Here is a 14001-nt window from a genome sequence, read left to right on the forward strand (position 1 = left end):
TAGGGCCACGCCTCCGAGCCCACGGGCCAATCGGCTGCCAGCCGGCGGGCGCGCGAGAATGACCGAATCCGAACGCGTCGCCCTGCTCCGCCCCGCCCCCTCGTCCAGCTTTGCCGGGCGCTCAGGTACCCGCGGCTGCGTTTGCGTGGGTCTCCCGCGGGGTGGGTGCTACGCGATCTGCGTTACCAGGGTGAGGGGGGGCCGAGGCTTACCGGCCTTACAGCGCGGGCGGCTCTGCGACGCTCGCCGCAGACGCGCGGGAGTCGGCCCTGACATTCACATGTACACGCGTGAATCGACACAGGCAGCATTCAGGGGTTTGGTCTCTGCGACTTGGAAGATTTCCTCCCGCCGGACTCCGCTCTCACATATCCAGAGGTTCTCTTGAGGAGGAGTCTGAGAGAGTGGGGTTGGGCCCAGAGTATGAAAACAGCTTTTGTGAGGAGGGATCTTTGAGAACAGTAGACGTTTCGAATGTGTGCATTTGAGATCGGTCTGGAGAGGAAAGGTCTCAGGAGAAGGGGTGATCCTGAGAAGGGCGCGCCTGTGTTGGAGAGGGTGGGAACTCACTGCTCATGCTGTTGACATTCATTCATTTCCCTGAGAGCGCCTGAGTGGTCTCGTCCCTAGCGCGGGTCATGAATGAACGAAGCTCAGGAAGTCAAGAAAGGCTCCTTCAAAGTGGCGCTTGGCCTGTCCTCCAGGTTGAGTGGGAGTTAATCGAGCTAGCATGGAGACTGGCATGCAAGACTAGTTAGATAAGAACACAACACGGACGTGGAGGAGTTGACCTGTGGCAGAGAGGAGGTAAGGCTTCAAAGAGGAGCAGGACTCGGGCACCTGACAGGATTTTATTGGGCAGCAGTGGTGTGTGGGGCAAATGAGCAGAACTGGGTGTTAGAGAGTAACAGAGGTAAGACTCTACCCTTGCACACTCAGTGCCACACTTAGCATGTAAGTGTCCTATGAATGTCTGTGGAAACAGTAAATGAAAGGGAGATGGTTGTCAGGGTCCAGAAGGCCTTGAATACCTGAGTTTAGTTTTTGAGACACTAGTAGGTCTCAGATGTCCAAATGTTGGGTGCTTAAGTCTTCATTGCTGCAGGTCTCTGGCCTTGTAAAGAAATAGGATTGTATGGGCAGCCCAGGTGGCTCAGCGTTTTAGCGCCACCTTCAGCCCAGGGCCTGATCCTAGAGACCCGGAATCAACTCTCACGTTGGGCTCCCTGCATGGAGACTGCTTCTCCCTCTGCCTCTCTGTTTCTCATGAATAAATAAAATCTTAAATATATATATATATATATATATATATATATATATATATAGAGAGAGAGAGAGAGAGAGAGAGAGAGAGAGAAAAGGGTAACAGACAAGTGGGACTACAACTTTATATACAGTGGTAAGGGAAGAGCTCACCACTGTAATGTTTGAATTCTCTAAGGGAAAGGAGGTCATCTCCAGTACACAGAAAAGTGACAGGCAGATGGAGGAGTTGGTAAAAACAGCTTGCTTGGAATGTAGACCATTATGGCTCAAGATAATCAGGGGATGAATCCGGACTATCAGCAGGGAGTGGCATCCAAATTCCTTAGGGCCTGACTGGTCATTGTGGGGACTCTAGTTTTTGTCCTAGGAAGCCACTGAAGAATTCTGAGCCAAGTAGAGACAAAGTATAACTTCATGGTTTATTTTTTTTTATTTTTTTAAATTTTTATTTATTTATGATAGTCAGAGAGAGAGAGAGGCAGAGACATAGAGGGAGAAGCAGGCTCCATGCACCGGGAGCCTGACGTGGGATTCGATCCCGGATCTCCAGGATCGCGCCCTGGGCCAAAGGCAGGCGCCAAACCGCTGCGCCACCCAGGGATCCCCTAACTTCATGGTTTAGCAAGAACACCACATCCTGAGTGAAGGTTATACCTTACAGAGCAAGGGTAGGGGGCAGGAAGATAAATGTGGATGTGATTGCAATAATCCAGGTGAGGGATTTTAGGTCAGGATGCGGGATGGGAATGATATTGGAGGAGGTATCCAGATGCCAGATTGAATTTTGCTGATGGGTTGAATGTGATATAAGACATGGGAACCAAAAAAAAAAAAAAAAAAAAAAAAGACATGGGAACCTAGCAAGGGCCTTTTTGAAGCCCTAGAGTAAATGCAGACCTGGGGGGTTTCAGAGTAAGCTTGGTTCTTAGAAACTTTCAGGCTGAGTGAAGTAAGTCAATTGGAGAAGGACAAACATATGTTCTCATTCATTTGGGGAATATAAATAATAGTGAAAGGGAATATAAGGGAAGGGAGAAGAAATGTGTGGGAAATAACAGAAATGGAGACAGAACATAAAGACTCCTAACTCCGGGAAACGAACTAGGGGTGGTGGAAGGGGAGGAGGGCGGGGGGTGGGGGTGAATGGGTGACGGGCACTGGGGGGGGGGGCACTTGACAGGATGAGCACTGGGTGTTCTTCTGTATGTTGGTAAATTGAACACCATTAAAAAATAAATTTATTAAAAAAAAAAAAAGAAACTTTCAGGAATCCCTCTCCTTTCCTGTTTTTTTATTCCCTTTATAATGCATATAGGATGTATTAATGTTGCTCCTCTCCCATAACAAATTCCTTGACAACAGGAATTGCTCTTTGGTACACATGCAGCATGCACTTAATGGATTCCTGGCATGAAAGATGAACAATTCCATTTACAACAAATGGCAATGTGGAGGTCTTAATAGAGACCTTTTAGCCCCCAATGTACAGACTCTTTCATTAGCCTCATGTAATATATTCCATCAGGTATACAATGAATTTGTTTAATTCCAGGTGACAGTTCAGTACAGAACAAAGACTGAAGAGCACATGTTGGCAGGATTCTGGGCTAGGTTTACTCTGACCTCATAACTAAGGTAGAAATGACTGAGTGACGAGAAATAAAGAGAATATGAGCCACTGTATGATTGATTCTTTTATTATTTTTTTTTTACAAAAGTTTATTCTTAATGTACAACAGGATCTAAGACAACACTTCATCCCAGCTATAGGTGGCAACAGATGCTATGATAGGGAATCCAGATGTTTAAGCAGGAATGGAATTAAGGATCATCACTGCCTCAGGCACAAGGAACAGCTTACTTTTTGCCAGATTTCTTAATTCCACCTGTGGCTGCAAAAGGAAAAAAGCGTCTCAGCTAAAGAAAAATATACTCCTTATGGTATAGTGCCAGGGGCCTGATATGCATATGTCAGTTCTTGTGCTTGACATTTCTTTTTATACAAACATGCACAGAGCTTTACCAACAGTCCATTCTGGGTAGTATTTGGATGAAGATGAGGCATGAGCATGAATACTGGCTCAGTGCACTGGCCTAAATCTACAGCTAAGTATTTTATATACTGGCTCATTTAATCCTCATCCTCCCATCAACCCATTTTACAGATAATGAAGTCTTAGCGATAGGTGTTGTTTAAAATTATAAACTGGTCTGTGACAAAGCCAAGATTCCACCATGGGTAGTCTGACATCCAAGACCACATTCTCAACTGCCACATCATATCATATTATAATCCCGGGGTGTGAAGTACTCATTATCTTTATTTTATTCAATTTACATTTGACCATATATGTGGCACATAGTAGATAACTTAATAGTTACAAAATTAAATATGTCTAACACAGTAATAAAGATCTTATATGTCTTAACAAAATAAACCTTTAAAAAATGAGACCTGTAGTATATATACAATGGAGTACTACTCCACCATCAAAAAAATGAAATCTTGCCATTTGCAATGACATGGATGGAACTAGAGGATATTATGCTAAGTGAAATAAGTCCATCAGAGAAAGACAATTACCATATGATTTTATTCATATGTGGGATTTAATAAAACAGGATCAGAAGGGAAGAGAGGAAAAAACAAAACAAGATGAAATCAGAGAGGGGGACAAACCATAAGGGACTCTTAATCATAGGCAACAAACAGGGTTGCTGGAGGGGAGGAGTGTGGGGAGATGGTGTAACTGGGTGGTGGACATTAAGGAGGGCACTTGATGTAACGAGCACTAGGTGTTATATTAAGACTGATGAATCACTGATCTCTACTTCTGAAACTAATATATGTAAATTAATTGAATATAAATGAAAAAGAATCTTAATGAAATCTTCAATGAAAAACAAGTAATACAGGATTTCCCTAAAGATTGACCTTGTCCCTATACACAATCACAGATTAAAGGAAGGTACAAAATACCTTACGATCCAAAAGGGAATCTGAATAACTAGAATCTCAGGACTGTGAATCAAATCAAACCCAGTGAGATAAAAGTCTTGGGAAGCCCTGGATGACCCTCCCACCATCCCAGCCTCTACCAGCCCCAGTGTGGCTCACAGTGATCCCACAGGGTGGGCACAAATAACTAGAAGAAATTGTTCATTAGTTTGATAAATGTAAATAGCATCTAAGAAGCACAGAAAAGTATTCGGGCTGTTGGGCTTGAGAAATCTTTTGGTATGAAACCAACTCTTCCTACATAAAGAAAAGAGGCAGAATGGTGGATTAGATTAAAACAGCATATATCGCAATAGCACATTAAGAAGACTGGACTTTATCTTTTAGTCTAGGCGCACCCAGAAGTGAAGACAGGATGCAAACTAGTTTACTGGAGTTAGCAATACGAGTGGTTAAGTAGAGAAATGTTATGAGCAAAAAAGCAGCACTGAATTACGAACTTGGAGCAAGAAATAGTGGACTATATTTGGAAAACTCAACTCTACGAATTTGTGCATAAAATACAGGAATTTCGGTGTTTCCCATTTCTGCCGCTTCCCTAAAGAAGGCTGTCTGGGACGAAAGAGACTTCATTTCCGAGTTGCTTTGACTGCCGCCCCTTCCCGCTGGGGCGAATCCAAGCCTGGCGAGGGGGGCAGTCAGCCGTAGCGGACGCGAGGACCCGGACCTCACCCAGGACCAGATTGATGCTCAGAACGCTTGCCCGGCTTGAGCGCTCAACTTGGCCCTCACTTACCCAGAGGTCCCTTCCCCGCGGCCTTCGCTTTTAGTTCCTCGAGTTTCTTCTGCTCCTCCTTCTGTTTCTGCTTGAATGCCTTATCTTCCTAGGGAGAGGCAGACGGGGTTCACTCCAGGCAGATTTCCCAGTCCCTCCGCACCCGCCCACGCCTCCGCGCTCGCCCTCACCTCGTCCATCTCCTTGGCCTGTTTCTTGGGCTGCTTCAGGGGCTTTTTCTTGCCACCTGTGGGGGACACAAGCATGCTCAATTCAGTCCCCGCGGGGTCCTGTCCCTCTAAGCCCCATCAACCGCAAACACTCACCTTCGCGGCCGGACATGGCGCCTGCCGCCCCTTCCCCAGACCCTGCCACCGGAAGCGGAGCTCTCCTTCCCACCCCCTGCGCCTATACCTCCACGCGGGGCCTCTGATTGGCTGCTAGTCAGGAAGTTGCGCTCGCGCTGCCGGAAGCAGCTCTGGGGGCGGGCGTTAAGGGGTCAGAGATCTACTGAGTGGCGGGCGCTCGGTTTGGGTTGCGGCTTCTGCGCTGGGGCGCCAGGTACGAGGGGAGGGTCGGCTTGCCAGGGGAGCGTCCGGAAGCCAGGAGGGGTGCTTAACCGGAAGGCGCTATGCCTGGGACCGTGCATGGGGAAAGCACTGAAGGTAGAGAGAAGGGCGCGTGTGCAGAGGCATTGAAGTTCTACGCGTTCCTGGAACCCAGGAAAGCGCGCATGGGTCAAGGGAGATGTGAAGGAGGTGACAGAAATATGGACCAGGGCTAGATCACCTGGTCCTAAAGTTTCGGAGGCCACTGGAAGGAATCTGGATTTTATAAAGCCGGGCTGTGACTTTTTGCAAAATTCTGTTTATTCATTTAATCCATTCTTGTTGAGTATATACTATATACAGAGTATTACAGGCACTGAGGCGGCCGTGAACAAAACAATGCCTGCGCAGGCAGAGCTGACATTCTGGTGGGTGAGATACCCCATTAGCAAAGTACATAAGTGAAATACACATCGCAGGTCATGGGATACGTGCTTGGAGAAAAAGAAAGCAAAGTGACTGGGATGGAAATGCATGACAGTGACACTTGAGCAGGACCTGGAAAAGATAAGGAAAGAAGCAATGCAAATAGCCAGTAGCTGGTGTGAAGGTCCGGCTGTGGGGATAGCCTAGTGTGTTCCAACAACATCAAGAAAGTCCATTCATGGTAATTACCTGAACGATGAGTTAGCTAGCTTTATTGTGGTAAATGTTTAGTAACATATACATGTATATATGTATCGAGTGTATCAAATCATCATGTTGTGTATCTTATACTTACACAGTGATATGAATCATTTGTATGTCAACAAAGCTGTGTTGGGAGGAAGGTCCATATGATTGGAGCAGAGTGAGAAGGGTATGCTAGTGGAAGATGAGGTGAGAAAAGAATGAGAGCCAGGACAGGGATGCCCTGTAGACCATGGAAAAAAATTTGGCTTTTTACATTGTGAGAAATGAGGAATCATTGCAGAGAGAGACATGGTTTGGCTTGTTTTTTTGTTTTTTAAGATTTTATTTATTTATTCATGAGAGACACAGAGAGAGAGAAGCAGGCTCCACCCAGGAAGTCCGATGCAGGACTCCATCCCGGGACTCCAGGACCACGCCCTGAGCACGGAAGGCAAGCGCTAAACCGCTGAGCCACCCAGGGATCCCAGGCCTGTGTTTTGAAAGGACCACTGGCTGCTTTGTTGACCATAGCTGTAGTGGTTAGAGTAAAAGCATGGAGACCTGGTCAGAAGGCTCTTATGGTAATAGATATTAGTCATTGGGACCAGGTGGTAGCAGTGGCAGGGGTAAGAGAAGGAGGGATTTTAGTTTTAGAAAGGAAGTAGCATTTGGTGATGAATTGGATATGAGATGGAAGAGAAACCAAGGAGTCAGGGATAATTTGAGGGTTTTGGTCTGATTTGGACTTGCAGTTTCCATCAACCAAGATGGAAAAGGCAAGTAGGGGAGTGAGGTTAAGATCCCCATTAATCTTCTAACCAGATATGTGGATTGAACAGTTGGGTAAATGAATCTGGAATCTATGGGAGAGGGCTGGGCTAGAAAAATCAGAGTGTAGTTGATTGTTTTTTAAAGTAATGGTTCTGGGACACCTGGGTGACTCAGCGGTTGAGCGTTTGCCTACGGCCCAGAGCGTGATCCTGGAGTCCCAGGATCGAGTCCCACATCGGGCTCCCTGCATGGAGCCTGCTTTTCCCTCTGCCTGTGTCTCTGCTTCTGGGTGTGTGTGTGTGTGTGTGTGTGTGTCTTGTGAATAAATAAATAAAATCTTTAAAAAAAAGTAATAGTTTTATTGAGATAACAATTTACATACCATACAATTCACTTATGTAATGTGTACAACTCAGTGTTTTTAGTATATTTCCAGTGTTGTTCAACCATCAGTATAATTAATTTTATAACATTTCTGTAGATGTCTTTTAAAGCCATGGAGCTGAATAAGAAAGAAGTCTAAGGACCTTGCCCTGCAGCCCTCTATGTGGAGAGAGGTTCAGGAGATGAATGGGAACTGGAAGCCAAGTGTAGAAGGCATTTGAAGGAGGTAGCACAAGGCATAGGCTACTGATAGGGGAAGTAAGGGGAGGACTGAGAACTGGATTTAGCAATGTGGAAGTGACCTGGACAAGAGCATTTCCGATGGCATTGTGGTTGTGAGGGCCAGATCAGAGAGGGTTCAAGAGAGAATGAGAGAAGAGGAACTGGAGACCGCGAGTACAGACAATCTGTCAAAGAGTTTGGCTGTACAGAGGGGCAGAGAAGTGGGGATGTTGCTGGAGGGATGTCTGATCAATTAGTGAGCAGTGTCAGGTGGGGAGAGCAAAGGGACCTGGGGCACAGCTTGGGCTTCCTAGAGCATGAATTCTTCATTCTGAAGAACAAGAGAGAATGTGGAAATTGGACAGATACTGGCAGGTAGGTAGGTATGATAGGAGTTTATAGAAGTTGTCTTCCAATTTTTAAATATTTTCTTAGGGAAAAATGAAGCAAGCTGTGAGTGAGGAAGAGGTACAAGTGATGGAGGTTCATGGGATGGAAAGTTGATAGGAGATGATCATCAGGATAGAATGAGAGAATGGATTTGGAGGGGCAGGGTTCTGAATGTGGCCCTCAAGACCATCTTAATATGGTCTCTGTTTACCTCTTCCACCTCTCTTCTGTCCTCTCTCCTTCCTTCTGCTGTTTTATAGCTGCACTCGCTGCCTTTCAGGTTGTGGATGGCCCCGAGTGCATCTCTACTTTGCCCCCTCTGCCAGGAACACTTGCCCTGTGCTGACCAACGGCTTGTGAGATGTTTGAGTGATAAGGGGCTGAGAGTCAGGCTGAGTGGGAGCTGGGTGGTTGAGAGGAGGGACTGGAATAGAGAAACAACCTGAGTCATTTCTTCACACAGCAAAGTCTGTTGTCACTAAGCTTGTGTTCTGGTGAGGGGTCTGGCAATGTAAAGAAGGCAAATATGTGCCTGATGGAGAAAAATAAAGCAGATGGCCCAGGAAGGGATGGTCAAGAAAGGCCTTGCCATGAGCCAAGACCGAGCTAAGACATAGAATTCTGTCAGGATGAGCTGACTGGAGCTGCAGAGGAAGAGTGGTCCAGGTGGAGGAAGTAGCAGGGTTGGCTTCACATGTTTGGGTGCCTATAGTGGGGGATAGGGGCAGAGAAGAGGAAAGGGATGACGGTCCAGGGGACCCGGCCTTGTTGACCACTGGCGGGCCTGGTGTTTGTGGCAGCGAGATGGGAGCTGTCGAGGGTTCTGAACCAAGGAATGCAAAATGATGAGTTGATAGAGCCTTGGGTTGTGAAGAATGGCTCCGAATGGCAGGGAGGAAGCAAGGACTGGGGAGGATGCTGTTGTCACTGCCAGGGATGGGTGACCTTCTTGGCTTCCAAGAGTGGTTGGCTAATAGAGGAGGAGCTGGGGAAGGAGGCTGAGAAGGTGGGAGGAAGCCAAGATTGGAAAGTGACTTCAAAGAAAAGGGTGGTGAAAGCTGCAGAGATTTGGAGAAGAAATCTGAGAAGCATCTGCTGGATCTAGCAAGGTGGAAGTTTTGCGGGGCCTCCAGGAGAGCAACCTTGTGGTGGAGTGGGATCAAGATAGAATGAGGGCTGAGGAAGTAATGACAGCCAAGGCGGACACTTTTCTGGTGAGTGTTTCTGAAAAGGAGAGGGCTGTCATTGGCTGGGCTGCAAGTCTGTGTGCTTTGCTTTGATGCAGTGTACACCTGTAGGATTGTTGTGGGGTCACAGTTCAGTGCAATGGGTGCTGACATTGAGACCTGGGAAGCTAGCTTGATCCCTGGGTTACAGATATTGTATGCCTTCTTGGGCTTATGAATGGGGCCCTGGAGTTCAGGTGTGGGACCAGCTTGGAACCAGTGTTTGTTTTTTTTTTTTTTTTTTTGGAACCAGTGTTATAGAAATGTTCCCCTCTGTGGCTCTCAGCTCGGACCCACTTTGGGCAGGAGGCAGGTCCCTGCCCAACCAACTTTGTTTCCTAGAGGGTCTGAGCTTCTCCAAGCACAGCATAAGGGGGAGGAGGTGGGGATGCTCTAAGATGGGCTCTATTACATCCAGAAGCCCCTTTCTTCATCACCAGAACTCCTCCAGTCAGGCTTCCTGTCCCCAGCTCCCTCTGCTTTTCTCTCTGGCCTGGTTATTTGGCCACCAGGTGTCACTCTGACAGCCAGAGTCAGTACTTGAGGGCTTGTGTGTATGTGGGGGAGTGTAGGGAGGTTGGCCAGAGGAGGGAGTGCTGGCCCAGGTTTGCCGGGAGCATGGTCACTGGCCCTATCTTGGGGTCCTCAGAGTCCCTGCTGATCTTGGGCTCAGGCAAGGTCTGACTGGGTAATAGCAGTCTCCTTGTGCTGTTTAGGTAACAAGAAGTGGGTGGTGTTGTGGCCCAAGCATCAAAGCAAGGTTGAAAAGGGAAAGATTAAAGAAACCTAACCTGTAGAGCATGACTAAGGTTGGAGAGGCTGGGGGGGTGCCAACGGGGTCGGTGGTTGGAAGCTTATGGAAGGTCAGAAGATCTCGAGATGAGACTAGGAGCCTGGACAGTCTAGGCTCAGAGCGCAGAGGAGAGGTGCTCGTGTGAATCTAAGAAAAGCCGTCCTCTGTAAAGAGATCCGGACGTTTTGTTTCCTTTTTCTCCTGTGATTGTCTTCTCAGAGGACAGCTGAGGAGGGAATTTTCTGCCTTGGGACATAAACGACCTTTGGCCTTAAATATACGTATAACTGCTTCCTCAGTGCTGCAGCAGCCCTCAGAGTCCAGGCAGTTGGTTCTGATGGTCTCTTACAGAAATCTTTCCCCAAGGTTGCCTTGGTTCCACTCCTGATTTCCCCAGGAGTTTTTATGAATCTTTGTGGGGCTTTGTCAGCATGGGCACAACTCAAGTTTGAGAATTTTCTTTGATGTTGTCAGAAAACCTGGTACCAGGATTCTCATCCAAGTCCCAAGAGACCTGGGGGACATGGGAAAGGTGGAATGGGAAGGTCTGGTGGCATTGTGGAGGGAGGTGGAAGGCATGGTCTTTCTGTCTTTCTTTTTTTTTAAAGATTTTATTTATTCATGAGAGACACAGAGAGACAGAGACATAGGCAGAGGGAGAAGTAGGCTCCCTGCTTGGATCCTGATGTGGAGTCAGTCCCAGGACCCCAGGATCACGCCCTGAGCCAAAGGCAGATGCTCAACCACTGAGCCACCCAGGCACCCAAGGCATGGTCCCCTAAATATGTTCTTCCCTGAGCTGTCTGGGGGCATCCAGGGGAAGTCTGACTACAGCGGCTGCAGTCTCCAGGCATAGCAGGGTAGCGCTCAGTCTGGACTTCTTCATGGGAATTAGTTCAGAACTGTCCCTAGACCTTAAAACCTGACTTATGCCCAGCTTTTCTCAGCTCTGCGCTGATTTGTCTGGCATTCCCCACCCCCACCCCAACAGGTCTCCTGATGACAGGGCACAGCACCGCGTTTACCATGCAGCACATCGTGGGTGTGCCCCACGTGTTGGTGCGGAGGGGCCTCCTTGGAAGGGACCTCTTTATGACCAGGACTCTCTGCAGCCCAGGCCCTAGCCAGCCCAGAGAGAAAAGACCTCAGGAGGTGGCCCTGGGGCTGTATCATCGCCTCACAGCTCTGGGAAGAGCCCTGGGGCACGACATTCGGCAGCGAGCGTCCTCCACAGCCACAACTTGGTGGGACAGATATGAAGAGTTTGTTGGACTCAATGAGGTTCGAGAGGCCCAGGGAAACGTGACTGAGGTAAGGAGGGAAGTCGGGGTGGTTGGCCCTGCCTTCTGAGTTGGGAAATGTGGCCTGGATGCTCCTGCCAAATATTCAGTAGCCACATGATGCTGGGAAGCCATGCCCAGATTTGCCTTTTCTTGAACAAATACTATTAGCAGAGGGATCTGACTCATTTCTCATGTGATAGTCTGGATTTGGTAGTACTGGGGTGACGATCTCTGTGTAACTGTGCCCACCTACCTGAGAACAGGTTTCTGTGTACTGAGCAGTCCATTGTGTTAGGCCAGTGAACACTTCCTACATTGACCCTTTGGGGTTGGTGAGAGTCTTAGAGTGTCCTCAAAGTCCCGAGTATAATTAAAATAGCCCCTGTGAAGGTAGAGGCACAGGGCTAGGACAGCATCATAGGTGCGGTAGAAAGAGCTGCCCGTGGCTGTGAAGCCTTTGGTGGCAACGGCAATGCAGTCTGTCATCTCTTTTCCTACTCCTGCCTAGCGCAGACCAGGCTGGTGAGGTGGCAAGAACCTGGGGTTCAGAGGGGGATTTTGAGGCACAGTGCCATCTCTCCCCTTGGAGGTGGTGATCTTGGCTGAGCTGCCCTTTCTGGGTCTGTAAAATGGAGGCCATAGCAATACCTCTGGTGGCATTGTTTTGAGCTGTAGCTAAGGTAATGTGAAACAGCTTAGGAACCTTGGTTCCTCTTTGTGGTTTGTATCAGACTAGAATTGGCTGGGTTTTGTATATAGCATTAGCTATTTCCCAGTTTCTCAGTTTCTCAGGGGCAAATTATTTCTACCTGAATGGATAAATCTGATGGTTCTGATGGGTGCGGCCTGGGGCTGCACTTTGAGGATTGCCCGGATTTTGTGTCTGAGGGAATCTTTTCCACTCTTTGCACTGACACTGCACTCACCTTAGCCACAGCCTCGTTGGGAATGGAGCTGAACCTGTGTGGGCTTTGAAGGGAAAGGCAGACTGCCTCCATTGTTCTCTCTGTAGGCAGAGAAAGTGTTTATGGTGGCTCGAGGGCTTGTCCGAGAGGCTCGAGAAGACTTGGAAGTTCACCAGGCCAAGCTGAAGGAGGTGAGGGACCGCTTGGACCGCATCTCCAGAGAGGATAACCAATACCTAGAACTGGCTACGCTGGAGCACCGAATGCTGCAGGTAGGCACCTCATGAGACAGCCCTTTCTCACTGGACAGGGACCTTAGCCCACCTGGTCAGGGAAAGGCAAGTTGGGAACCATCACTGGCTGGTGGTCAGAGATCTGGTGAGGAGGTAAACCAGAAGGTACACTGGGCCCCAGGCTTCCAGAGCCTATCCACCCACTTCCTCCTGTTGTATGGAGGTCAGCAGTCCAGGGCAATATGATCTGAGTCCCAGATTGCTGAGGAAGGAGCTTCATGGAGAGGGTACTGGCCCAGAGAGGGCCAGATACTTCCCTCTGATGGATTAATTCTGTAGTCATTAGTGCATGTCTGAGCAGACCCAGAAATGCTTGGGTAGAAGGTAGTACAGCTCATCTTGACCCCCCCAATTCCTTTGCTCCCTGTCCTGACTGGGCATACTCTGCCTTCATTCATTCAGCGGGTTAATGGAGCACGTAGGCTTTGCCAGGTGTGAGGAGGCTGAGCCCCAGGGACATCTGCTGGTGGCTGCAGCTGCAGGGCCACATTGCTGCTGTGTAATGCAGCTTTGCCTTTGCAGGAGGAGAAGAGGCTTCGGGCAACCTATCAGCATGCTGAAGACTCTGAGCGAGAGAAGTTCTCCCTCTTCTCTGCAGCTGTGCGAGAAAGTCATGAGAAGGAGCGCACTCGAGCTGAGAGGACCAAGAACTGGTCCCTCATTGGGTCAGTCCTGGGGGCCCTGATTGGTGTTGCTGGCTCCACCTACGTGAACCGTGTCCGGCTGCAGGAGCTGAAGGCATTGCTTTTAGAGGCACAGAAGGGTCCTGCTAGCCTCCAGGAGGCCATCCGAGAACAGGCATCCTCCTACTCCCTCCAGCAGAGGGACCTCCACGACCTCATGGTGGACCTAAGGGGCCTGGTACAAGCTGGGCCCAGGCAGAGCTCTGGAGCCCAGGCAGGTACTTCTCCCACCCGAGACAGAGACACTGATGTCCTTTCAGCTGCTTTGAAGGAGCAGCTCAGCCATTCCAGGCAGGTCCATTCCTGTCTAGAGGGTTTACGAGAGCGACTTGATGGCTTGGAAAAGACTTTCAGCCAAACGGCTGAGGTGGTTCAGCTTGCAAAGGCTGCAGCACATCCAGGCCTGGTGGAGCAAGCAAATGGGGCTCTGCCTGGCTCCTTGCTGGAACAGGGGAGCATGATCCTGGCACTGTCGGACATGGAGCAGAGGCTAGAAGCCCAGGTCAACAGGAACACCATCTACAGCACGCTGGTCACCTCTATGACATTTGTGGCTGCACTACCTATACTCTACATGCTGTTCAGGCCCAGTTAGCCCCTGACCCTCCTCCAAAGGGTCTGAGGGTATAGGTGTGGATATGGATTTAGTTAGAGAATCCCAACAATGAAGTGAGCCTTTGGGGTGCACCCAGCCTCAGCCTGAGGCTGAGCACCGTCTGTGTGGCTCACTGGTAGGCATACTTTGCTTTTTAGAAAATACTCATTTACATTAATTATCAAAACTTTGTGCTGATGTCCAATTAAAATATCTTTGGGTTTGTGTTACTTAAA

General features: G+C 48.6%; 1 protein-coding gene and 1 long non-coding RNA gene across 4 annotated transcripts; one reads left to right on the forward strand and one right to left on the reverse strand.

The window, feature by feature from the left end:
* Positions 1 to 2947: 2947 nt before the first annotated feature.
* Positions 2948 to 5449, reverse strand: LOC144290124 (uncharacterized). Its single transcript, XR_013357947.1, has 4 exons — positions 5327 to 5449; positions 5192 to 5247; positions 5022 to 5109; positions 2948 to 3158 (listed from the first exon to the last, which is right to left on the reverse strand). It is a non-coding gene; the product is annotated as an uncharacterized LOC144290124 (long non-coding RNA).
* On the forward strand, positions 5319 to 14001 carry CCDC51 (coiled-coil domain containing 51). 3 transcript variants are annotated; one of them, XM_077859021.1, is made up of 5 exons: positions 5452 to 5561; positions 7473 to 9201; positions 10998 to 11317; positions 12302 to 12466; positions 13010 to 14001. In XM_077859021.1, the coding sequence occupies exons 3-5, from the start codon at positions 11006 to 11008 to the stop codon at positions 13763 to 13765; spliced, it is 1233 nt and encodes a 410-aa protein (XP_077715147.1). In that variant the 5' UTR covers positions 5452 to 5561; positions 7473 to 9201; positions 10998 to 11005; the 3' UTR covers positions 13766 to 14001. The 3 variants fall into 3 exon arrangements, with proteins under 3 accessions (XP_077715149.1, XP_077715147.1, XP_077715148.1); XM_077859023.1 differs by lacking the exon at positions 7473 to 9201 and having other exon boundaries at positions 5319 to 5561; XM_077859022.1 differs by lacking the exons at positions 7473 to 9201; positions 10998 to 11317 and having other exon boundaries at positions 5454 to 5561.

This window comes from Canis aureus, chromosome 19 (genome assembly GCF_053574225.1).
Source record: "Canis aureus isolate CA01 chromosome 19, VMU_Caureus_v.1.0, whole genome shotgun sequence".
NCBI lineage: Eukaryota > Metazoa > Chordata > Mammalia > Carnivora > Canidae > Canis > Canis aureus.

Coding starts and splice junctions, on each gene's coding strand:
- CCDC51 (XM_077859023.1), top strand. CDS start 11,006: ATGACAGGGCACAGCACCGCGTTTACCATGCAGCACATCGTGGGTGTG. Junction 11,318..12,301: donor CCCAGGGAAACGTGACTGAG/GTAAGGAGGGAA, acceptor TTCTCTCTGTAG/GCAGAGAAAGTGTTTATGGT. Junction 12,467..13,009: donor TGGAGCACCGAATGCTGCAG/GTAGGCACCTCA, acceptor TTGCCTTTGCAG/GAGGAGAAGAGGCTTCGGGC.